Source organism: Molothrus aeneus, chromosome 4 (assembly GCF_037042795.1).
Source record: "Molothrus aeneus isolate 106 chromosome 4, BPBGC_Maene_1.0, whole genome shotgun sequence".
Taxonomy (NCBI): domain Eukaryota; kingdom Metazoa; phylum Chordata; class Aves; order Passeriformes; family Icteridae; genus Molothrus; species Molothrus aeneus.
In genome coordinates this window covers 43,836,006-43,862,583 of record NC_089649.1, presented here as the reverse complement: position 1 = coordinate 43,862,583, position 26,578 = coordinate 43,836,006, and the positions used below count along the sequence as shown (strand labels likewise).

At 36.9% G+C, this 26,578-nt stretch overlaps 1 protein-coding gene across 2 annotated transcripts in view; it reads left to right on the top strand.

Moving 5' to 3' along the window:
* ZDHHC2 (zinc finger DHHC-type palmitoyltransferase 2) overlaps window positions 1-23,920 on the top strand; it is a 35,411-nt gene extending 11,491 nt beyond the window's left edge. For both annotated transcript variants that reach the window (XM_066548390.1, XM_066548391.1), the window contains exons 3-13: window positions 1,892-1,986; window positions 4,852-4,972; window positions 5,872-5,941; window positions 7,518-7,550; window positions 12,358-12,478; window positions 13,245-13,377; window positions 15,256-15,382; window positions 15,546-15,638; window positions 16,644-16,753; window positions 17,247-17,324; window positions 20,093-23,920. In XM_066548390.1, the coding sequence (XP_066404487.1) occupies window positions 1,892-1,986; window positions 4,852-4,972; window positions 5,872-5,941; window positions 7,518-7,550; window positions 12,358-12,478; window positions 13,245-13,377; window positions 15,256-15,382; window positions 15,546-15,638; window positions 16,644-16,753; window positions 17,247-17,287 (944 nt within the window). In that variant the 3' untranslated portion in view covers window positions 17,288-17,324; window positions 20,093-23,920. The remainder of the gene's footprint in view (window positions 1-1,891; window positions 1,987-4,851; window positions 4,973-5,871; window positions 5,942-7,517; window positions 7,551-12,357; window positions 12,479-13,244; window positions 13,378-15,255; window positions 15,383-15,545; window positions 15,639-16,643; window positions 16,754-17,246; window positions 17,325-20,092) is intronic.
* The last annotated feature ends 2,658 nt before the right edge of the window (window positions 23,921-26,578 follow it).

Here is a 26,578-nt window from a genome sequence, read left to right as displayed (position 1 = left end):
TTTTCCAGAAAACGTGTAAAATAGAAAGGTTTGTGCTAGTGAGCAGCAGACAGCTCTTCTTTACCTGGCTCAAGTGAAATGAAGTTCTTGTGTTGGACTCTCAGCAGCCACAGGCCTGGTGGAGCAGCTGGGTAGCCCAGGGTCTCCATCCCAGTGCAGGGAAACTGGTGGGAAGGTAACCTGGGAGGAGTGACCAGTCAGGGGCCAGGCTGCGGAGCTGAGGTTCAAGATCAAACAAGATGAGCTCAAGGCTTGTTCAGATTTCAAAGGGAAAACCTTGGATAATATCTTTAGGTGTTAGGCCCTTTTTTTTTTTAATATATGAATGTCAGTCAGTCACTGGGGAGTTTTTTTCAACAATAAAATGCTTAATGCAGATCAGTAAGTGCATCATGTACAAAACTGAGGTAACTTGTCCTACTTTGCTCTCACTATATGACATGAATGTACTATTGTTTAAAAAAATACTGATTTTGTTTGAGTAAATCTGGGGGTTTTTTTAGAGCTTATAGAAATATTCTGATAAAAGTGGGGACTGTTCCTGTCCAGATGCTTGTGCAATAACTAGATGGTCATTTAGTGTATTGGGCTTTGTGTGGAGTCCAGCTCTATCACTTATTTATGCTGATAAGATTTTTCTTTCAGTTTATAGACAAGGCATATGACTCTTTGCCACTGTCATCCCAAAAGCTTTGTACAGAGTCGCTCCTCAGATTCTATTAGCTTTTGTTTATTATTTTTAACAGCTTAGTGAATAACAGTAAATATTCGAAATGTTCCTGCTATTTTGATACACAAACTTCAACACCAAAAGTACTTATTCAGTGTTAACTTTTAAGGCAAAATGGCAAAAAGTAAGAACATACCAGACAACTGTTCCTGCATTTATATGCACCATCATGCATGTGTTATAAGGAATTCTCTAGACCTGAATAATATGACCAATAAAAAGACTCCATGAGCTGACCATACAGGGGCAGCATTTCAGATCCTGGAGTGAAAGTACACAGGCTTGCCATTATGACACTTTTTGAGGATATGAATTTGTGGAAGAATACTCTTTTCTTGTTGATAGAGTAAATTAATCAGGGGATATGAATTTTTGATTTGCTATTTACTGTAGTGAATTGCTGACTAGGGTGAGAGCTTTTAAGTGGAAATACCTATCAACCTATGGCAGACTCTTTGGAAAAGTTACTGTTACCTTTTGTATTCTAGTAAAAAACTCAGCATGGTAAGTGATTGATGATTGATGGTTGATTGTAATCTATTTAAAAAACATAAGAATAAATGCTGACTGGCTGTGAAGAATATTAAGTAGTGAATGAACACTTGAATTAAAGGACCTGTAGGTTTTAAAAACCACCCAACTGTCCTCCCTCCTAAAATCTAGAAAAACAAATTAACTGGGTATGATTACTGCTCAGGTATCATGTGCATATTTGCCCCAAGACTCCCTCACACTTGTCATTGTCCCCTTACATCCTTTGGGGGGTTGGGGCTTTGGCTGGAGGGAGGCAGAGGGGGGGGTTTGCATGGCTAGCAGTCTCCTACAAGATCTATAATGCCAAAAGGCAGAGATGCATCAGTTAATTAGGGTTTAACAAATGTGTTATGGAGACTGCTTGCTAATTAATGATGGGGCTGGAATAGGCTATTAAGCATTTTCCTCAAACTTCTGTAATCTGTGTAGACTGTATCATGACTTTCCCCACACAGTTTGCATTTGTCTTATGTAAAGTTGCAGTGCAGTATTTTTGTGGCAAAGCTTTTCCAGAGCCTCTGTATTTACATCTGTTAGAGAACTATCTGTGATGCCTACAGGCACTATTTGTAAGTACTACAATATCACTGGTCTGTTTGTATTAATTCTGTTCCCTTCTGATTTTAGTTGTGTGCCTGGTTGCTTACCACATATTTTTCATGCTGTTCGTCTGGTCATATTGGAAAACAATCTTTACGCTACCAATGAATCCTTCAAAAGAAGTAAGATAACTTTTGTTTATGAAATAGCCTAGCCAAATGTCTGATTTTGTAGTGCTTGAACAACTTGGTCTCTGATCTCATGTAGTTTTACACTCTGTAGGAAAACACAAATGACAGTTACAGCTTCTTAATAGGAGTCAGATTGCAATCAGTGTAGTGACCAAGACAAAAAAATTAACAATTTCTCTAATTTTTTAGATAGGTATTTTAAAATGAGATATTTATGGTAGAAGAAAAAATCCTGTCCACTTGAAAAGTATGAGTTATTTGAACTAGCAGCCTGAATCTTTGCCTTGGGAATATCAGACTTTTACATGGGCAAAAATTTATTTCCCTGTGTTTAAGGCTTATATTTCTTGTCGGCATCTGTCTGTTGTCCTCTGAACTAAAACTTCTTCCCCATCTGTTTTGGTATGAAGGTGCTTTTGGATTGTGGTGGGGGTGCACATTAGGTTAGCTGATGGTGGGAAGCCACACCTGGCTAAGCAGGAGGGGAGCTGGTAAAGAACAGCCGCATGAAAAAAGAGATCTGGGAAGGTTCTTCATCAATGGCCCCACTGGAAGTTCTGCTCGTGCAGCTTTTTGTAGCTAGCACAACTTTTTGGCCCCTTCCATTCTTTGTACAGAAGCCCCTGAGTCCCCAGTAGGTGCTGTGTTACACAACCTCTGAGGTCAGGAGGAGCCATGCTGTGCCTGTCCTGTAGCTGGAAATACCCACAAAGCAAACACTTACTTTGGCATGGACTCAACTCTAGCTCAACCTAAAATGAATAGCTTGTGATTTCTATTGTCTGCTGTGTGGAGGTCCCTTTCCAAATAGTTTTCATTTGCTACTAGGATATGTAATTGGGAAAGCAAGTAAATAATTCAGACTAATTGCCAGACTAATCTTCACTGGGGTTCACACTGCACTCTTTACTATAGCCTGGGTGGGTAGGAACAAAATTAGTTAAAAACCTGTTTCATTTGGAAATTATATAGCAAAATGTATGCATGTATATGATGACTGTACTGATAATTAGAAGGGTTTTCAAATCATTGGGCTGATGCCAATGAAAGCATTTTGACAAATCCTGCTGATTATAGTACAATTCCAAATCCATCATACAATGCTACTGGAGAATTTCAAATGGGTTAGGAAAAGCATTGTAGTTGAGTAATAGAAAGCAATGTGTGGTGTTTGAATTTACACAGTGTTGCTGGCAGTAAGTGATATCTTTGTTGTTCCATGTCTTTTTCTTATTCTACTAGAGCAGTATTTTAAAAATTGAATTAGGGTAGTTTGTAATGTTAAGTTACTGATTAGCTTCCATTTTATAGGATAAGTCTGCAAATAGAAAAAGATGTCTTTTCAAGTGAACTGAGCTACCAAATACTCATTTAAGGACTGAAAAACAAGCTTTTGCATTTTGTTTTCATGAATACTGCAGCTGCTGCAAGCCACACAGCTTTCTTTTAAGCTTATTTCAAACTTTTACATGTAAAGTAGGTTTTGATGGATTTTACTGTAGTGTGTGGTGCTCTTTACTTGTGCATACCAGCTTTATACAAGCACTGCATGAAGATGGGAGTGAAAATGGGTACCCTGGCATGAAGGTTTTAGGTGCAGGACTACTCTGAGGAGCAATAAAAAAAAGATGGAACAGCAGCTCTGTTTACGTCAAATAAGCATTTGAAAAAAAGTATTCTAAACTAAGTTTCTGTAGTGAGAAATCTTATGTATCCCAATATAAATCAACTCAAATGTTGGTAAGAGTGTTCTTGCAAGGGGAACAAAAATGGTGGCCTGAGAAACTCAAGTTAAACAGTGAATATCCAGCTTCAGCTGGGAATCTGTGGGCTTTGTCAGGAAGGGTGGAGTGGTGCCTTCTCCATGGAAGTGAGAATAGGCTCCTAACTGCATGTTTCTGTCTGCTCTCTTATTTTTGCATGCATCACTTTTTTTTTAGGAAAGAAAAATCAATATTATTGTAATGACTAGCCTTCCTGTAAACATAAATACTATGCAGAGAGCTTCTGTTTCTGGCACAGGATAGAGACAGCTCTTCCTGCCAAATGTGGACTTCTTTTCAAAGGTGATTTTGTATGCTCCTTCTCTGATAGAGGTGCTAAAGACTTCTGCCTGTTTCTAGAAGCTACAGTGACAAAGCTGGCTACCTTGCCGTGTTGCAGAGGACTTTGGTGTTTAAGAAATTTGTAGTATTTCATGTATACTAAGCATCTCTTTCAGTAATTTTTACCTTTTCAGCACTTTCTAGAGCCATGTTTGTTATTGTTTTGGGCAGTGACAGAAGCTGCCATTTTATTCAGGCAGATATTCAAGATATGATTATTTTACTATACAAGACCCCTCTCTTCCTTCTCTCAGCCAGTCTCGAAACTGAAAACACATCCTAACACCTGCATGAAGAGAACAGCAGTGACAAAGAATAAAAGGGAAAATGCCAGACACCAGGAGAGAAATAAAGCTGTCTTTTCTGCTATTACTAGTAGCGTATTTTCCTTTAGTTAAACACTGACATCCCTACATTATATTCACTAGTTAATATTTGGCATTACAGAAGTAAATTGAGGAATTTCAGAGGAATGATAAGCTCTTGATCTTTCTCTTGAAGAATGTTGCTTAATACTTCTGGAAGTGTTCAGCATTGCCTCTATACCAAATCAGAAGTGTTTTTAATTTTGTCTTCAGCTGCCATAAAATGAATTAGCTGCCGTGGGAACACTGGGTTATTTGCTGTAATACCCTGTACATGTTGCTAATCCATCTTTATATAATGAATATTTATTCCTCTTTACACATCTACAGTTACATATTTAACTTGGAATTTTCTAATATTTCTTTGATTTTAAAAATCATTCCAGTTCCATCTATCATATTCAGACAAGGAGTCCCTAGAGAGGGAGCCTAGAGGTGAATCCCAGCAAGAAGTATTAAGACGAGCAGCCAAGGATCTTCCTATCTATACACGGACAATGTCGGGAGGTAAATAGCTGTTCAGGACACTAACAAAGGCAGGGGTCTTGATGGACTACTTAAACTAATTAACAAAGAATTTTCAAGGGTTTGGATTGAAGGGAAGAGTTTTCCATATTCCATAAAATAACAGAGTGGTTCCAGAACTTTATTCAGTGTATAAAGATTGTTGGGAAGTAAATTGCAGCATACAGTTTCAGATTTTAAAGTGGATTGACAGTGCCTTGCTTTTATTTTCAATTGATATTGACAAATAGCTTGTGCTACTAACAAGCTGCAGAAGAGGATGTAGCATTCATTACTGTGTACATTTCTTTTATTATAGGTTAAAAAATAATAAAAACAGAATCACTGTGTGCATGTCATACTTAGCTAAATAGATCACAGTAAGAAACTGTTACTGTTTTACTTGTTGGTCATTCAGCTGCAAGAACAAAAGATCTTCCAAACTAAAAGTTAATCTACTGAGATGCCCTACTCATATTGTCAGTTTTTGAATGCTGCCTAGCTAAGCAAATCAAAGAGATAATCTCACATAATAAATTAAAGCTGTTAGAATAATAGCTATAAAATAGCTATATTGTTGAAAGGTCTTTGATATTTTTCCAGTCTAGTGAGGGTTTTGTGGGTTTTGTTGGTTGGTTGTTTTGCAGAGTTATAAGGCTTGGGAAAAAAAAAAAAAGATTAGTATGATTAGCAGAGATGGCAAAAACGGAGCTTTTTGGGTTCAGCCTGATAGAATCAGCATTGCAAGAATGCTTTGGTATTTGCAACTGCTTCTGATCATGCTGAAAGGCTTTCCCGGGGGTTCTGCTGGGCTGGCTGATAGTATTCACTTTTGCACAGAATTCAGAGATCAAAATGTGTAAATTTACATTGAAATCTAATCTTGGAACTTTTTTCTTTAGCAATCAGATACTGTGACAGATGCCATCTTGTAAAACCAGATCGCTGCCATCACTGTTCAGTATGCGACAAGTAAGAATATCCCTAAATAAGTGATTTTCTGAATTAATCAATTTTTTTTTTTTTTTTAGCATAGAAGCTTTTATTTTTTATGAGTAGATTTTTCAGGCTTAATATTTTGGCAGATACACTTTTCCCCCCTTAGAGTTTCTTTTTTTAGATTTTTTTTTTTCATTTACTTGTTTCTAAGGAAGTCTGTAGCTTAGTCTGATTCGTTTCATGACTCCCTTGATGCCATAGATTACATGGTCTTACACATTCTTTACATAATGGTTTAAAATTATACATATTAATAAAGAATTTTCCTTAAGAGTGTAACCAAAAATAGCTGATTAAAAAGATGTACTTCTTTTGTTAGAATCTGAATAAGCATCACTACCCATCTCAATCTAATCATGATGTCACTTACATCTTACCTGAGGTAATACACTTAAAATCCTATTTTTTACTGGATAACTTGCAGCTTACTTTTGTTTAAAGAAAGAAACAGCTAAGAATTTTCCCACTTCTAACTAAAGCCATAAAATTAAGTTCTTGTTTGTCTCCTACAAAAGGAAGTTCATATCCATACTCTCCAGAAGTCTGATTGCCTTCTAATTTAATCTTTCTTTTGGCTGTTCTCTCTGACCCTTCTCCAGTTAGTTTGGATGTCTCTGTGTTTCTTCACTCTGGCCCCTGTGCTTTATATTTCTAGTTTTGAGAGAAGACATTTCTTCCAAGGGAGATTTATGCTTAGGTTTAAGGCTGTTCCAAATACTCTTCAGCTACAATAACAATGGTGAGGGGGAGAAGACATTGCTTTGTCCAGGAAAGCAGCAAGGCACTGAAAGAGAAGCAGAGTTGAGGCAGGAAGAGCATCTTGGTTGTGTTGTTTGGAATGGTGGTTGCAGTGTGAGATAAGAACATAGTCATGTGTGCTTCTAGTGAAGAAAAGAGGTGCCTTGTTATCCACAAAATGTGAGTGAAATTTGCAGAGTGCAATTAGTTAACATATTTTGAAAAATACCTTTATTTTGTCCTTACCTTACCAAAATTTGCTCATTTCAATCATATCTGATTTTCTTGCTAACATTTTATTGATGGAGAGTGATTAATTGCAAAAGTGTTTGGGATTTTTCATATAAGGTAATCTCTTAGAAACCCTTTATATTTGCATAGAAAAATGTATTTATTTCTAAAAAAACAGTCCATGTTCTTGGAAATCTATTTAGATGTATCACTACACAGTAATTCAATTAGCCCAGTTTCTAAGGCTCTGACAATAAAACAGTAGTTGAAAATCCTATTCAGATTGAGGACCAAATGCTAAAGTTGGCCAAATCCTATAGATTGCATTTTCTTAAATCATAAGTTCTTCACATGTCAAATGTTTTCTGTTTGGCTTATCTGCCATTTCTGTAGTTCTCTTGTGGGTAAACTGTATTACGTGAATTTAAATAGGTGTATTTATTAAATAGATTACATAACACATAGTAAATATAGATAATTCCTAATCTGTAGGTAAATAATTTAAATCTGCATGTAACTTTGTTTCTGACTTTTTTTTTTCTTTTGATGATGCTTGGAATTCTGCTGGGGCTTTTTAAAGATGCATTTTGAAAATGGATCATCACTGCCCTTGGTGAGTGTACTATTGGTTTTCTTTTCTTATGTTCTGATTTGATAAAATACACTTTTATGGGGCCTGCCATGATGATGATGCTTCAGCATTCCTAGAGTTAGATGTGTGTGTGAGGTTACTGGTCTTGCAGAACTGTTGGAATTGTTTCCTGTGTGTCTTCTTTTCCTAGTTGTGACATACAGAAGGAAGTTCAAATATCATTTTGCTTGGACCTTTGAGTTAGGTACCTTTTTATGTTTTTTAGAAGTGTGGATGAAGTAGACTTCTGATCAGTGAGAGCTTCTTTTAAGAATTGCATCTTTTCTTCATTGAGTTTGAATGTAAATGTGCTTTAGTTGCATTGAAGGCTGAAGTGCTACCCTAGGTTTAAAACTAAAGGGCAAGGCTGTGCCTAGTTCCTTTTACCAAAGCTCCCGGGACTTCCAGCTGGGGTGGGCTTGCTGGAAACACCAGGTTAGCACTTTCAGTTTTATGGGTTCTTTGTTTTCTTTGATTCTTTCTCCCCTCTGCCTCCCTCATTTTGCTGCTGTGTCAGCCCACACAGTGGTTTTGTTCTCCTGTCTTTTCTTAGCAGCCCTTGGAACCAGTGGATAGAAGGATATATAATTAGTTTTATGTCAGTTTGGCAGGTGTATCTCACAGAAATAATTAAAGATAAATGCTTAGTAAGGTCCAAGTTTAGAGGATTGAGTGTTACATGGCAGTTCTTCACCATATAAAATGATCAGAAAAGAAGAATCCCCTGTGTTGGACAAACTGAATGGTAGATGGTTCTAAGCAGTTGTTTTGACACTTTCTTATACCAAATTCTAGGACAGAGGAGGCTCTGTCCTGGGGCAGGAAGGGGTGCTGGGGTCCCCCTGTTTCTCTTGGTCCTGACTGTAGCATCTGCCATAATTTGATTTTAAGCATCTCATCTTATTTTGCATCTACATGGTAGATACAATTGAAAGAAATAGTTAGCAGTGTAGGGTAGAGTTTTTGTGCTGTAGGGATAATCAGCATGTGAAAATTGAGGTTGTTCAGTAATACTAGTGTGCTTCTTTAAAAAACCCACAAACAAAAACGACAGACAAGGCCACAACAAAGCAAACAGGTAAAACCCTTGAATGTGGAACAAATGTCTTAGAACAAAAAAGACAATTTCCTTTTTTCAGCTTTTTAATAGCTACCTTGTTCAAAACTAAGAAAAACAGTAAGCAGTTGCCAGGCTATTCCTGACAAAATACCTGTGAAAAGTCTCAATATGACTATTATTATTCAGTATTATAAACACTTCTTATAAGCTCTGTGGTGTCTTTGGGATTATTTTGTGCTTTTATGTCTTAAGACATTTACATGAAAATGTCCTCCATGTAAATTTCAAAATAAAAATCCATTGTATCAAATAGCAGATTATAAACAGTACTTAGGTTTTGTGTAAAGGGACAGTGAATGTTATTTCACTAGGGCAGAAACTTCTAGAAAAATTCTGTTTTTCTCTCAGTACCATTTGCTTACTATACATGTTTGCACTCTTCTTAATCTAACAACACAAACATACCCAATTTGAGAGAGTATTTACACTGCTCATTGGTTTTAATCTAATGAGCAATAGGTGCAAAAAATAAAAATAAAAATAGAGAAGGTAATTGAAAGATGTGTAATGCTTCTTGATGGAGAGGTGTTCCTTTTGTACTCCAACTAACAGAAATGCATTAGAAAAAGAGCTATTGTGTGTTTTTTCCTAATTTGAGCAGATGGTCACAGTTCCTTGCTCACCCTAAAAAAAAGAACTATGTGGAAGAGAAGAAAGAGTTTTGAAATACTGCAGAGGTGCTGATCAAGCTTTATGGTTTCCTGTAAAGACCCATGTTCAAAGGTTCTTAGGGAAATATATGGCTATCTTGCCAACAAAAGTAAGGGTGCAGTTCAGTATAATGGATGGGCTTTTGCCTCTCTGAACATCATTAGGTTCTGCTTTGCTTTTCATGTTGCCATTTTTTGGTGGGAGCAAGTTGGGTGGGAAGGAAGGGGGAAAGAACTCACATGATGCTTACAGAGAGCAGGAAAAGAGCAATGAGAGCTGTCTCTCTAATTTAATTTTAATATTCTGCCAGGAGAAGGATTTCTGGAGAGAGGATGGGTAAAAATAACCTATTGGAAGGCAGAGGTAATGAGAGGTTGTCATGTCCTAGCCCCAAGTCAGCTGTACTCTGCTCTCTGAGAGGCTTTATTTTGGCTGTCACTGCTGCGCTAATGGAAGCGCTGTGATAAACAGAAACATTCAATGCTAACTGCCCACTAACTACTCTAAAGGTTTAAGTGATGCATTGGGGATTTCTAGTGCTGCTGCTCCTCACTCTATACAGATGCACCTGCAGGTGGGAATCCAATGGCTTGAGGCATCACCAAAAATATTGTTTGTGTATAACACTCTTAGTACTAACAAGGTGCATTTAGGAATACCTTAGGAATAATTCAAAACATCTCTCCTTTATCTTTTGAGTGATCCAAATAGTTAGCATCTCCTGGATTCTGTGATGTTTTTTGCTAGCTGAATTGCATCATCTTCAGTGCCTTGTAAATTATTTCTTTGCCTGGCATTTTCAGTAAACTAGCCCCTCAGACAGGAATGATATATATTCTTTTTTGTACTTGAAAATGGAGCATTTAAAATGATTGCTGTAATCCAAATTGTTATTCTGGACTGTTCTGACTCTTTGAATGTTTCACTGCAATAGCATACCATTACTATACCAGCTGGTTGTTGGCATATTTATTAGTTTCACCCTTTCTCAGAACTGTTGGACTTCAAATCTAACCACTGTTCTTGAGGTTTGAGATTTGATGCTACATGCTCAAACAGTACAATTATGAAACCTTGCTGTTTGCCTTCTCTTCTGTGTTCTGATGAAGAATATTCTTTTCCAGTACGACCTCTGCAGTCTGGGGCCTTGTCAGATTTGAAGGGAGCATAATAATTTATGCAAGTTTATTTTGACACGTGTGCCACATGCCATTCTGCAAAACAACAGTTAGAAAGAAATCTATCTTTGATGCAAGAAATTTAATCTTTGTGGAATAACATTTCACTTGATATTTCTTTTCTCACATCAAACAGTGTCTTAAGTAATAACAGTTCAAAAATAAGTATCCTGAAAGGAAAGTAGGATTATCATAGAAAACTTGAACCTGAATTGCTTGCTGTTTATCATGGAATTGCTTACTTTTACATATACAATGAAAAAGCCCACTTCACTGTGGAGAATTTTATGTTTAGTTTTCAATAAGAATAATGAGGAGCTTACAAATATATCTACTTTTTCTTTAATTAGAACAATCTATTGTGACTGCTTAACTGTAATTAATATGAATGCTTAGCTAGTGCTGCATCTTTAAATGAAAATGCAAAATTTAATATTTAGCCAAGATGTTATGTTTTCTCTAAAGAAAACATAGAACAAACTGACCCAACTTGCTACCCATCCTGAGAATGGGTAACAGTAAGGTACAGTGAAAATTTCTTTCTTATTTTAAGACTTTACCCTTATCTGATTAGCATGTCTTCTGTCATTAGCATCACCATCTCCCTAAAGAAGAGAACAATTGTGGTAACTTGTCCTGCACTTCTGGAAGCTAAAGTTGAGCCTTGCCACACCTTTTTTTTTTTTTTTTTAAAGAATTATTTATCCATGCACAAGTATCTTTATGGATATAGTCTTCACTTAATTGGCTGATCTTTTTGGCAGCCAATTGAATTGACAGTATCAGTTAGGTTTTTTTAAACTCATATGAAGATTATGTCAAGGTTAGTGCAAAGATAATTTTGATTAGCTTCTCAATGCAACCAAATAAAAGAGGAAGCAGTTTACCAATAAACTGCCCATGGGGAGTGCTCCAATATTTTTTCATTTGGTGGGTGTAATATCAATTTATGTTTAATAGAGCTCTAATATTCCTAATACTTAGTATGTTGTCTCTAATGGGAAGCTACTATGGTACTAAAAGCACCCTCATCATCATATTGTATACTAGTTGCTCATTATCATGTATAAAAATCTTTGCAAATGGGAGGCAGGTGATCTTAAAGCCCATAAGTGAAAATGATAAAATGAGATTTATTTTAACATTTAGATGTGTTTCTAATGTCCTATTCCATATCATGTTGCCACTGCTATAGAATGTTTTCTATTCCAGTGTAGCATTTCTCCATTGCTCGCATTTCATGTAAATATAAGTATTTTTAGGAATCTCCTATGAATGCTCTTATGTTTGAGAATCCTTATTAAGAAGTTTTATAGTATGAGAAGTTTTAAGTATCCAGTACGATTAATGAAGGAAGATCTGGATTAAATGAGACTGCTTTTACTCTCACAAAATTCAGTCAACTTTCAGTTCCTGGCTTGTTACTGTCCCTGTTGACATACAGTATGCCTAATGGTATAACATGGGTACTTATCTGCAAACTAAAAACAAAGAAGTTAACTGCAATCACATTTACATCAGATGTGCTGAGAAAAAGTTTCATACCATAAGTGAAAAATTCATTTCAGTAAACTGTTGAAAGCAGTGTTACCTGGTAAAGTTGTTTGGGCACTTTTTTTGTTTGTGGTGGTGGTGTTTTGATTTGGGTTACTGCACTAATTTGCAAATTGAAGGTTAATCCTTTCCAGTAGCTTTAGGCAGTAGAGATAGGAAGTAAAACTTGGTTTACATGCTGGTATAAATGTTTTTGGAGTAAATAAGTTTCATTTAAACTGGATGAAAGCAAAGAAAACTTCGATGACATTTCATTCTTACATGTTTATATGTTTGTTTTTATCAGGGTGAACAACTGTGTAGGATTCTCCAATTACAAATTTTTTCTTCTCTTCTTGGCTTACTCACTACTGTATTGCCTTTTCATTGCTGCAACAGATTTGCAGTATTTTATCAAGTTTTGGACAGTAAGTACTCTGATTTACATGCTGTCTTTAAGTGTGTGGAGTTACTGCAGTGCAAGAAATCTAAGATCCTAAGGGGACCTACAGAAAAGCTAAAGAGAGACATTTTTACAAGGACATGTAATGATAGGACCAGGAGAAATGGCTTTAAGCTGAAAGAGGGCAGATATTGATTAGGTATTACAAAGAAATTCTTTACTGTGAGGGTGGTGAGGCACTGGAGCAGGTTGCCCAGAGGAGTTATTGATTCCTTATTCCTGGAAGTGTTCCAGACCAGCTTGGATGAGGCTTTGAGGAACCTGATCCAGCTGAAGGTGCCCCTGTCCAATGTGGGGCATTGGGAACTAAATGATTGTTAAGATGCCTTCCAAGCCAAGGCATTCTGTGATTCCAAGGAATTGCATTGTAAGCTAGTATCTCCTAATGTCATGTACAAAAGTATCGCCTATATATGCAATTATAGCCTTCATTTTTTCAAATCATTCTTCTCTAAAAGACAATTCAAAGTTCAGATCTGAATTTCAGATTCTTGCTCTCAGTATTTATCATTTCCCAAGAAAGGGCCTGTTCCTTTAACTTAGATGCTGTCACCAACCTAAGTGCATGGCTGTCTGTACACAGAAGGTATATGATGCATTTATTGATATTCTTGTTGTGTAGTGTATTTGTCTGTGTGCTGAATTTGATTTGGCTGAATAGGGGATTATTAATAATCAAATGAAATAGCTATTTCCCCAATTCTAATGGCTTTTTTTTTTTTAATTTTCAGAATGGCCTTCCTGATACTCAAGCCAAGTTCCACATCATGTTTTTATTCTTTGCTGCAGCTATGTTTTCTGTCAGTTTGTCTTCTCTCTTTGGGTATCACTGTTGGCTTGTCAGCAAGAATAAATCTACATTAGGTAAGTAGATTTAATGCTACTGTGTTTGACAGCAAAAAATAAATAATAAATGTATCTTATATGCATGGGTGTAATGGAGGAAGTGGGAAATTCTACACTGGTTCCTTGCATCTTGGTTAGAAGACTCCCAAGTTCTTCTGTTCCATGGAAATTTTGACTCTTTCTCTTGCCCCAAAGGGCCAATTTTATTAGTAAACTTAACATTATTCCTCTCACTGCTTTCCACCCACAGTTTGTTAACAGAAATGGAATAAACTAAAAAAATTTAAATAAAATCAAGATAAATTCCTAATAAATGTTAGATGGACTACTACGTGCTTGCACACGTAATGCTTGAATACACATGTAAAACTTAATAAATAAAGTCCAGAATACTTCAGTGCCTGTTCTCTACTGCATGCTGGACTGTAATAATGCCAATTTGCAATATAGTCCTTAAAATGTCTAAATCTCTAAATGCTTTCCTGCTGATGTAAGCTGATTTAAAGTAGGCTAATGAATTGACCTGGTTTTTCCTGTTTTCGGATTTGTTAATGATGATTTTGGTGATTAATGGAAAACTTTGAAAATAGATATCTGTATCAATGGAAGAAAGCTTGTTTCTTCAAGATTTCCTGTAGGATTTTTGAGTTTCTTCAGTATTCTAACAAATCATTGACTTTTAACAATTTTTTGCTGGTATTAATTTCTACCTAGGTATAAGTAGAGAAAAGTTTTATTAAAGATGTTTATTTGAATGGAAATAAATTAGTGTTCTGTTTATAAAATGGTCTTTTAGTGCGAAAAATTTGTTCAGACGTAATCATAACACATTACACTTCTAATTCAACATTTTGTGTTTTCAAAACAAATGGAATCCCATACTGGTAATATAACATGTTTCCTGCATACCTAAGTTACTCAAAAAGATCTGGGTGTTTCTTCCAATTTTAGTTTAGGAAATTGCTCAATATGTGAAGCCTTAAAAAGGCAGTAATTTGGTAATGAAGCCATGATAGCTTTAAGTGTGACTGTGCTTAAATCCTCCTGGGAGTTCTTTTCCTAGCCTAATATGGGCATCTAAAAGGATGCCCCGATTTTCCCTTCCCCCTTCTTTAAAACCCATTGTAATTAATGCACACTACATGTGGAAGGTCATTTCCAGCAGTTCTTGGCTAAAGTTTGACTGCAGAAGGACAGTCTCAGCATGGTTCTGACATGGTTTGTGGAGCTGTACTGTCAGGACATCAGGACAGAGCTTGCCTGCTATGTATAGCCAATTAAGGGAATTAAATGGCTATCAGTCACTTGGTGAAAAGTGAATGAATTTTCTGCTTCAGGCACTTTGCAACACTTGAAGCTATATTTAGCTCTCTTCTCCAGAAATTTAGGTTGGATGGCCGGGGGGAATAATCTGGGTCTATGAGCAAAGACGTTTCTTTATGCAGTGGTAAAAACACACAGTATTTTCACACCCCAGTGTGTGTGTAAAGCTAGTCTTACTACTAAAATAGGTTAACTTTTTCTCCTTTTTCATTACTTTTTCTGTAAGAATCCCTTTGTTTAGGTTTTTTCTTTCTTGAACACTGTCTGTGGTATATTCACAGACTGAAATATTCATATAAACTTATAATGCCTGCTTAAAAATGGAGTTCCTCACTCTTCCTTGCCTTGATGAGGGAGGAGGGTGAAAGGGACTTCCACCCTTCTCAGCCACTGGAATTGCTCCACACACACAGTGCCTGTGTAGCACTCATTGACTTTGGCTTCCAAGAGTGCTCTCACTCCCTTTCTCAGTCATTTGGGCAGTATTTCCTCTTGGATGAATGGCAGTGCAATTGCCTAAGTACTGCTGGGGAGTAACCTGCAAAGAGGTCTAATTAATCTTTTTCTTTTAAGAGGTCTTCAGAGCTCCCATATTTCGTCACAGAACAGATAAGAATGGCTTTAGCCTGGGCTTCAGCAAAAACCTACGGCAGGTGTTTGGTGATGAGAAGAAATACTGGTTGCTGCCTGTGTTTTCAAGGTATGCTGCTCCTAATGCTTAATTTATTTAAACTGTTAAATGATCAGGATCCAAAGCATTTGGGGAATGGTTAGCTTTTTGAAATAATATATAGTAATAAATAAATAAACTTCTTCAAAGTTGAGAGTTTTTTGTACATGTGACACCAGTTTGAATTTTTCAGTTTAGGGGATGGTTGCTCCTTTCCAACTTGCCTTGTTAATCAGGATCCTGAGCAAGCTTCCACACCTGGTGGACTTAATTCAACATCCAAAAGGTAATCTGCTTTTGTTACCCATTTCATAATATACTTAAAAGTGGTAAGCAAATGAAGACTATCCTTTTAATAAATCCAAGTCATATTTTAACAGTTAAGCTGTAAATCAGGTATTCCTCAGATTTATACTTAAATTTATGGAAATGAGGCGGGGTGAATTTTTCCCCTGATGTGCTTTTTCTCTGCTCAGTGACATCCCAGGACCTGAATTTTTCACACCTGCCTAACAATCAGTATCAGCAGTATTCTTTATGCATACATACATATGGTTATTCACACTGCCTGTGATACAAATCCATTGCCTTGCATGGCTTTTGAGGGATGCCTGCTTTTTCTTGTCTGGTGAAAGCTGCTCCATATAAGGGAATCATCCCTAATGGCACTTGGGCCAAAGCACAGGAAGCTGAATATTAAGTGTTGTTTCTATTGATAATAGAACATGTTTTATTAATTCTTATCATTAATGGACATGACTTCTTTAAAGCGTAAAAAGTATGCATATTCTCCTTTGAATAAATTCATATTGCATCCTTTTTGAAATGTTTGATAAGTACAGTGAATACGAGGCTAAGAAATGATAATGGAATCATACTGACAATCTTTTATTCATAAAAGAATTATATGACATTTCAGCTTGATGTTTTATCTTACCCCAGCATTCTGTAGCTTACGTTAGGAAAGAGATTTTGGAGATGTTCTCTCCACTATTTATCATGGCAGGTTTGTTGTAGTGAAGAAGAATATAGGTAAGATTGCATTTGGGGCTGAAGTACATGTATTAATATAAAATATCTGTCAAATTAAAAATCCCTGTGCTTTTTAGATTGTGCTTGCACTTGTGACAACCACAGTGTAATGTATATAATGATAAAAAAGTAGTGATTCATCAGACAAGAAGCAAGGTGAGGTAAGGAAAATACTGTGTATGACAAACGGTTTGTAATGTGTAGTAAAAAGATGAAAAATTACTGCAATTCACTAATGTTCTTTTTATTGGTGCTACAGTGAGAACCATCTGTTTCCTGCAAAGCCCTTGCGTGATTCCCAGAGACACCTACTTACAGATGCACCATCTTGGCCAGAAACTGCTGCAAAGGCTGACAAGGGCAAAGTTGGTAAGGAGTTGACTTATGCTGCAATGATTTGTGTTGTGTAAACTCTTTTGGAGGATATATTGTAATAATGGCCGCAGTCACATGGTTTGTATTCATGAACCAAAATTTATGAAGCTTTTTTAACAATATAAGCTAGTAGGAAGTTCCATGTGTAAAGCTGCTGTGCCTTTCCCACTTAAACCTGACCAAGGGACATTAGAACACTGTTACCAGTAGGTGCTAATTATTTTTTAATATAGGCCTGATAGCACCTTTGACAACAACTTTCTTATAAAAGAGGTGACACCTATTTGCAGCTAGTGACAGGCTATATAATAGATATGGGGCAGGACTTGACTTGGTAATAGAGTAATGACATTAAAATGATTTAATGATTAAAATAATACATGGTTGTATTATTTGCTGAAATAATGAAATGAAATAAATTTGCTGAAATAATGAAATCTTGAAATGAGACCTTTTCCTGTGGGAATACTATTTTTTGTCTTTTAAGGTATGAGCAATCCTGCATTAACCATGGAAAATGAAACCTAATTTCCCTTAAAAGAAGCATCTGAATACGTAAGGAAAGGTATGTTAATATTCTACGTATTTATTATTTTATTTGATGATTCCTTACCATTTGAAGAATGCACAAAAGAAAATTACTAAAATACTTCCTGTTTTCTTCAATTAATTTTTTACCACATGTAGTAGCACATGAATTCATAGTTTTAAACTAAAACTTTAAACTCCTATTTCTTGATGTGTAATGTTTGCAAATTAGTTTGATCTTAATACTCATTGCTTTTTAGGTAATAGTCCAATAAAATATTATTATTTTTATTATTATTATTCCCTTTATTTAGAAAGATACAGAAAATTGTGAGTATTCAAGCTGTTCAGCCAATATTTGTAATGCTAAGTTTGAAAATTAGGCTGGTTCTTAAGACTGCATGCAAGGATCATAGCTTTGTCTGCTAAAACAGGTAAAAGTCTATCAAATGATGAAGCAAAAAGGATTTAGTCTAATATATAAGCTATTAGTGTCTTGCTCTGAGTCAGGTACTGACTGAACTGCATCCTATTTAATAGTAAAAACACAGCTGATATTTTCTTGCATTAATATCTTGCAACACAGACTTGAGAAGCAGCAGTAAATTCTGTTAGGTACATAACAGGAGCTGACATTTACCCTGGGTTGTGGAGAATGCACACAATCATCACATTCACTCTAGTACTTGAATATAGCTAACTCCACCAAAACTTATGGAATTAAATTATTTTGTATTTAAAACTGTATAAAAAGTTTGACTCCAACCCTAGGAATTTTTGCATACCAAATAATTGATGTGGAGGAGCTGTTCCAGCAAGGTCATTTCTTCCGTGCTGTTGGAAGCACCTTTTCAGTCATCCCGAAAAAGCATCTCAAGTGAAAGTCCTTTATTTATGTGTGGTGTGACTCTTGGACATGCTGTCATGGCAGTGAGGTTGCTCATGGTCCCTCATGGAAGAAATGAAAGGCATGGAAAGTCATCAGGGAACTGCAGTGATTGTTACTAGACCCATTAGGAATGGTGTTGCACTGTCAAGGCAGATTATAAAACTAGTAAGTGTGCAGATAGCAACAGATGGACCCATAGCTTGTACCAAAAAGTTCCCTAAAGTTCAGTTTGGTTCATGAGAGAAATTTCAAAACCTCTTGGCCCTTACATTCTGGTTTTGTGTTCAGTGATGAAGACACAGTTCCAGATATAGGTACATCTGCAAACTTGATGATGATGTGAAGTGTTAGAGGTGTTGAAAATGTGGGTGTCAGATGAACAGAGTTAAAGAGATGAGTGAAGAAAACTCAGACAGTGTCTGCAATTTTCACTGCTCTCTGGATGATATTTTAATAGAATATAAACCCCTCATTTCTAACCCTTTGTTCAAAATGTAAAACATTGCATTTCTGCACTGTTTAATCCATCTGTTCTTTCAACAAAACAACAGCTTCTGGAAAAGACTAAATTGCTCACTTTCAGTTGATTTAATGTCTTACATGTCATCACTAATCAAGAGTAAAATATTGGAGACAGACTTTAAAGAAACAGATTCTTGGATTGTTACAGAAATACCATTAATTGCAACTAGTTTTATCAGGTTGGAGTTCTACTTTCTGAAGTTCTAAGACTTTATTTACTTAAGTAATATCTTTTAAACTTTAATTTTTCTTTGAAGAGTGTGTACATTTTATTGGAATATTGTCATTCAGATTACTCTGAATATCAAACATAGTCTGTGACTGTTCTAAATATGTTAAAAGTGGGTGGATTTTCCCATCAGTTTAGCTTGATAAACATCTTGTGCTCTTTTTAAATTTTCTTCTTTTAGTCCAGTCTGAGAAAGAGTTGTGCTTGCAGTCAGATTCCTTCACTCTGTGGGGTTTGGGGGTTTTGTTTGGTGTTTTTTTTTTTCTTTTTGGAGGTGTCCATTTTGGAACATGGCTTTTTAAAGAGAGACTACTTTCAGAGGAGGTTATGTTCCAAAGAGTAAGTCTAAAGTCACATAAAGGGGCTCCTGGAAGTTGATTTTGCCTCACTTGGATTCATGCACTTTCAGAAGGGTACAGGAACTGGTAATTCTCTGGCATGAGCATAAGCACCAGATTGGTTGTACCTGTACTCTGAGATATTTCTATGTGGCAGTTAAAACTTTCTGGAGAATTAACAAAAAAGATAGATTACTGTCTGCATATATGCCACATACAGTTGCTGGAATAAGAGCCTGTATATAAAAACTTCTTTTATCTACTTCACATTTGACTTCATTACATTATTGTCAATATAGGAAGTATATTTGTTCCTAGGGATTGAATAGAATAGTTTTAATAGAGCTGCTGAAGTCACCACAAAAACCAAGTAATTTCATCTTAGATATGAAAAATACAGCCTGCAGCCCCTGCCAATGTGTTAGAATTAGAATTTCTGTCCCACTGAAGGATCTGTTCAATATCCTGTATCCTATAATCCTTCATATTTCAGCAGAGGACTGATTACCGAAAGTGCCAGATGTAGTTTACACTAATGTAATAGAGAATTATTTTTTAATTATGTTGGTATCTGGAAGTAAAAATAGCTCGTCTCATTTTATAAACTGGTGGCCTGCTTGCTGTGCAGTCAGTACTTATCACTGTCATCCTGAAGTAGATAAATAACATACCTGTGAACAGTCTTACTGGGTTCCTCCTCAGGGTGGGATTTTTATTCTGCTGTTAGTCACTTTCCCCTTCAAGTTGATGAAACTTGTTACAATAACATCATTTTTAAGTATTCTTTGATTCTAATAATGTGTTTTGTGATTAATATTCTGTTCCAGTTTAAGAACAAGCTGTTGTTGGAAGGAAGATGCATTCTTCCAAGTACCAGCCCTGTTGGCCAGCTGCTCCTGTCTGCTCCTCTATGGATGTGCTCAGAAAACAAACTGACAGATGATTAGCTGTCTCCATGTCACTGCTTGAAACACAAAACTAAACATGTTACTTCTGAACCATATAAAGGATGTTTCAACTTAAAATTACTGGGTTTGAATGGTGAAGGATGATTGAGTACTAGAAAGTGGTACAAAAGAAGAGCCTGCGTTTACAATTGTAAAAATTCAATGGCTGGTTTTACTTTGGTATTCAGCACAAGAAAAATGTGACCTTCTTACTATCAGTTCATGTTCTTGGCTTGGTTTTGAAAATTCACCTTTTCATTAAAATTGTTCTAAGTAGTTGACTTTAAAATCAAATTTCTGCACTACTGGCTTTATGAATTGGGAGAACAGCCCGTGTTGATTAGGAATAGTTTAGTGGCTTGGTGGACTGTATTTTCTTTTGAGCCCTTGATAAGCAATTTTTGAAGAAGACCTAAGTGAAGTGTCTGACTGTTTTTGGAACATTTTTTGGAAAACATTATTGTAAAAGCTCTATTTTCCCAAAGATCTGCACTACAGATAGTTGGAAAAGTTGAGAGGGAAAAAAATCCTTTGGTTAATTGAATGGTACAGTGGGCCCCTGCTCAGTGATGCAATGAAAAGCCTGTGTTCAGGGGGGTAATATGGAAATGAAACTGGCCAGCTGGGGATTTTGATGGCAGCTTCACAGAATAGTCCTATGAAATGGGATTTTATTGTCCCATTTGGAGCTCTTACCCCTTTGGGAAGCAAATGTTGGCCCTGAACTTTGATCCAAAAGACTTTTTACCAACCTGTGTTAGTTACTGAGGGCCACTGTCCTTCAAGCTCCTAATTTCCTATTAATCAATATTTGTCTCAGATATTTTTTTCAGTTTTTCTTCAAGACACTGCCTTTCTTACTGCATAACGTGATGAATACCATGTGCAGTCAAGGTGACTTACTGTTATTACTTATGATATTTGCATTTACAGGACAATGGACTTTTGATTGCAATACCAAAAAGCCAAGCTGCTGCACATAGGAAATCCCATTTAATTAAGTTAGGAGCTAGCAGCTTTCTTAGGATCAGAGTTTACTGACTAGAATAAAAGAGGCATTTTTGGCTTTCAAAGTCAAGGAAGTTTCAGCAACACAAATCTAATTGTCTTGTGCCTTTTGTATACACTACATTTATGGTATCAGCGTTTACATTTAAGTGCAAATTTCTATTCTGAAAACAACTTTAGGAGGAACTTAGTTATGCTTTCTAAGGGGCTAGATCAAAAGACAAGTCAAAAAAAGAAAGGTGGAAACCTCAGACTATGCTGAGTTTGGTTGAAACAGGAAAGTACTTCTATTATCAAACCTGAACTACTTAGTGGGTTGGTTCACAGTGTAAAGATGCCAGTCATTTGTTTAGGAAACTGGCAGCAAGACTAAGTGATATAATTCTGAAAGCAAAAGATACTATCATTAACTCTCCTACCAGCAGGTAACTTCAGAATTTGTCTTTCTTGGGTTTGCAACTTAGGTGATAGCTGGTGTAGCAAAATGTGGCTTTTTTTTTCTCTAGTGAGGGAAAATGTATTTATTTTACTTTTTTTTCTTTTAAATCTAAAAATTTTACCAGCCTGAAAACATCTGTTTATTGCCAGAAGTGCCAGAGTGTGGATCCCTTGATGTAGAACACCTTTTTTAAACTAGCATGAAGGTAGCATACAGTTTACATTATGCCTGCAGAGATCTAGTTACCAAAAGATTTTTTGCAGCTCTTTATTCAGTGTTGTTCTGTCAGCTTACCTCATATTCGTGTTTGTTTAAAGGCGAACTTGTCAAGGGATAAGGGGGAGAGGGAAAATATATTTTTTAACACTTCAGGTTCTCTATCTGTAGAGTCTTGTTTTTTATGCAGTTAGTCACAGGGTGGTTTGTCATGGAGCATGCATTTAAAAATACAGAGTAGAAAGTTGAAATTCAGCTTCAGTGTGTCTTGCACCATATTTTTATGTAAAGACAAAAGATTTCCTCCCCAAGCAAAACACATCATGGAAATGGATCTCTCTAATGTTGGTTTCTCTGTGTCCAGGGCTCTGAGATCTCTCAGTAAGGCTGGGGATCCATGTAGAGAAAGGACAGGATAAGGGATCAAGAAATGCCTGGCTTCTCCATGTCTCAGAAGTCACACTTGGAAAGCACAATAGCCCTGAATAATCTGCAGTTTTGTTGCAGCCAGAGGCTGTCCCCCTCACAGAAAACTGATGGAGACATGGGAAACAGACACCGATGAAGGGAGGAGAAAGGGCAAGGATGGTAGCTCAGATGTAAACATTGAGCAGGTCTGAGCCAGGGGGCTGTAGCTACATCTGCTCTCTGGATGTAGCTATGGCATGAGCTGTGTCTCCATGAAGAGCACTGTCAGCAGGCTTTGAGGGTTCCTGGCAGTTCTCACTGTGTAGAGTATGGACAAAATCGAGTCAATCATGCTCCAAAGTATAATTTCTGATGATATGACTGTACTCTTGGCTTTAAACTCTCTAATACTTTCTATAACAAAATGAAAATTCTCTTTTTGACATACTGACCATTGTCAGTGTTACAATGCATGCAGGAGAATTTGTGAAGAAGTCAGGGTAGCAAGGATGCAATGTTGTTTGTCTGCATACACTGATTCTCCTGTCCTTTATATTCTTGCTAGGCACTTTACTACAGCCTTTTGTGTAATGTCTGTATTTTTTTTAAGGAGTGCTTTTTACCTACTGTACAGTTACTAATCTACTTTTTTGCTAAAAAGAAAATAATATCCCTGATATTTGTCTAGAGATATTTGTCTGGTGCGTTTCAAGCTTTAGTGGAAACTAGATGAGTTCTGCAGACTCCTCAGATGGGCCTGAGTCCCAAATGACAGCAAAGTTAAATTTATTTTGTATATATGTAAACAGTCATATGAAGCATAGTTCCCTACATGTATAAAAAATGTCTTTTATTTGTAGACTAGAACAAATCCAAAACATCTGCACCAGAAGTAGTCCACGCATACTCTATATCAGTAGATGTACTGGTGATGGAGTACTCGAAGTCTTCACAGAGAATTATTTTTGTTAAGAAAATGGAACACAATCTATGTGAGCAGTTAAGATACAGCTGCTGTTATGCACTTTAATACTTTAACTTGAGAGAAAAAACAAGTGTCCAGTTTAGGTTACAGACTGAAAGTTCTTTCTTAGACTATGGCTGGGCAGGTAATGACTGAAACACAAAATCACAGAGGGGTAAAGGTTGGAAGGGACCACCACTGGGGTTATCTGGTTCCTGCTCAAGCAGGATCATCCTAGAGCACATTGCACAGTATGAAATACAGGTGGTTCTTGAGTATCTCTTGTGAGGGACACTCCAGAAAGGAAACAAGCTTGTTTCAGTGTGTGGAATGCTGTAGCTGTTTTTCATCAATATTTGGACTGAAACCTAATTTCCCTTAAAAGAAACATCTGAATATGTAAGGAAAGGCATGTTAATATTCTCTGTATTTATTATTTTATTTGATGATTCCTTACCATTTGAAGAATGCACAAAAGAAAATGACTAAAACACTTCCTATCTGTTTTATTTTCTTCAATTGATTTTTTAATTAACTGAGAGCTCTTCCCCTGGTTCAGTTGACAGGTGTGTGGAGAGGTGGGGGGAAATATATTTCTACATAAATTTAGTGTATAACTTTGCCACGTGTTAATGTGTTGCTCACATAAATAAATGCTTCATGTTCAGCATGCCATGGCCGTAGCAGTCATTGACACAGTACTCCCAGTTTTACTGATGGTGGACCTGAACAGCACAACATCATCTCTACCTACTAGGGCTTCACTGGCAACACAGCTGCTGTAAGTGTTCCCCCTCAGCCCTTCACCAGGAGTCTTGGACTTTTGTAGGTGTACTTCCCTTCTCCAAGCGTCACCTCACAACGCACTGACACTGAAAGGGGTTGAGAAGGAGCCAGTTCTTTTATCGTCTTTCATGGGTGAAACACTTTATGCTGGCAGAGCAGAGAGAGCTGCCCTCCTTTTTGAGTAATGTTAATAGTTAAAAAGGTGGAATTTTGTTCCCCAAAAAAGGGCGGCAGGGGAGGTGGGGGTGTCTTAAATCCCCTACCCTTTATAGAAATGAAAAGGTACAAGAAAGATAGCTTCTAAGCAGGATTGTCACCCACAGGGCCACCACAGTGCAGCTTTGCTTCATGAGGGTTCTCCATTCCCTGCCAGGCCAGATTCTTCAAAGCTGCCTGACTTTCCCCTCTTTCCTAACAGTCCTCCTTAGGAAAATGCTGGATCCACTTCCTGTGCAGAGAGGAGTGAGACTGTTGGCTCAGGGACCTCTAAAGCTGCAGGAACAGTTATGTAAAGATGAAAGCAGCTTTCACCTCTACCACTTCAGACATAAAATGCAGTATATGGTCCAAGCTCATCCTGTTTTTAAAACCCTTCCAAAAATAGTGGTATTGAACCATACACAAACATTCCCATCCAAAACAAGATTAAAAAGAAAGAATGTACTGCTATGCAGTGGGGGTGGTGGGATGTCTCTGTTGCTACTTCACTTGCATCTACCACCTGCTTATCAGTGACCTTGTAGTAGGATGGGAAAAGCACCAGCCTTCTGGGATGAAACTTGGAGCAAGTGACATCTGACATAACCTAAGAAAAGCCTTGCCACATTCCCTCGGCAGTTTTTCGATTGTTCCTTCTTTAAATTTTGTATCATCTTTCTTTCTCTCTTCTCCTTCCCTTCCCTAGAAGTCCAGATGGAAAGTGTTAAATGTGAAATGTACAATCACTATTTTGGTAGGGAGAATAATAAAGACCCTAAGTTGACTCTTGATAGGTAATTCCTTCATATCTCTAAGTTGTCACTCATCACTGAAATACAGTAACTCAGTCATTCTAAAATCCTGTATTTGAGGCATTGATCACATCCTTCCTCCTAGATCACTTTAATCTCAAGCAGATGGTCCCAATGGTTTGAGTGCAGGAGTTGGAAGATGTGCCATGAGCCATCTCCCCTCTCTCCCCCTCTGCAAGCTCACAGTTTAACTGATTGGCATAACTGGAACAGACCCAGCACTTCCTGACAGTCATCACTTTATGAAGTCACTTTCCTTTTTTTTTAATCCGAAAATAGAATAATTCTTAGTTCACTTAAGAAAGAGCTCCTGTTATAAAGGCAAAAATAGACAACACACACACTGTTACAGCCTGAACAACAGGAACTGACTTCCAGTTACTTTCTCCATCACATCAAGAGATTTAACTGGCCAGTATTTCAAATAGATACAATAGTAAAAATCAGGAGCTTCATCATAGATACTACAGCTACTCCCCAGAGCATGCAGAGGGACAAGAATGAAGGAAACAGGGAGCTTGCCAAGGTCAGTTATATGATGAGAAGTAAAGAAAGGGTATTGCCAATGCCACCCCAGCTCTGCTTCACTGTCCTACAAAAAATGAAGCACATTTTCTGTAACGCAGCTTAGAAAGTTCATCTGCTCCCAACTTCTACCTGGTACACAGAGAAGGGAAAAGGCTTCCCTTCCCTTTTCTCCAGTTCTCCCTCACATTATCCAACACAGTTAACTGAGGCAAGTGTCTTAGGAGCATGGGAGAGAGCACTCTTGGGCAAGACAACTGTCCAACAGAGGCAGGAACTAGTACCTCATCTCTGCTGGCAGCAGAAGGACAACACCAGCCCCTGCAGAAATCAGATCTTCACAGCTGGCATGAATGTGCAGATTTATTCCCAATCCAAGACTAATAAAATAATGCAGGAGAATCATCCTCATTTCACTACCTGTGTGAGGTGGTGCAAGAGGGAAATAGACATCAAATAAGCAGCCTCATGGATGAGGGAAATAAAATAATCTCCCATGAACCAATCAAGGTGCAGTAAACCAGGTGCACTAAATAAGATATACCAGGAAAATAACTTCGTGGTATGAATAGAAAAGTACACAGAGAGAGATAACTGATTTTACTCTATGTAAAAATTGGGATTTATTCTTTGTGAAATTTTGTTCAAACTCAACAATTAAAAGTAGTTAGACAAATACCCACAATTCTACTGGAAGCTTTTGGCTTTCTTTGCCATCACTGACGTGGTGGTGTAAAATTAAAATTTTGGGAAGTCTGTTTTATTTAAAATTGCACTTAATTATTTTACAGGTTACTAAACTGCAATGAACCCACCCCACCCTAAATCCATTAACATGTGATTATTAAACTTCCAGTGAAGGCCTAAAAACTGCTTCAGTATAATAGGAGTGTTTTCTTTCAGTGCATGTTGGTTTAAGTGAGTTATTAATTAATTCAAGGTTGAAAAACCAATTGGGAGTTTAAAACAGAACTTCTTTGTGTCCAGTTTGTTTTTACATTCCTAATCTC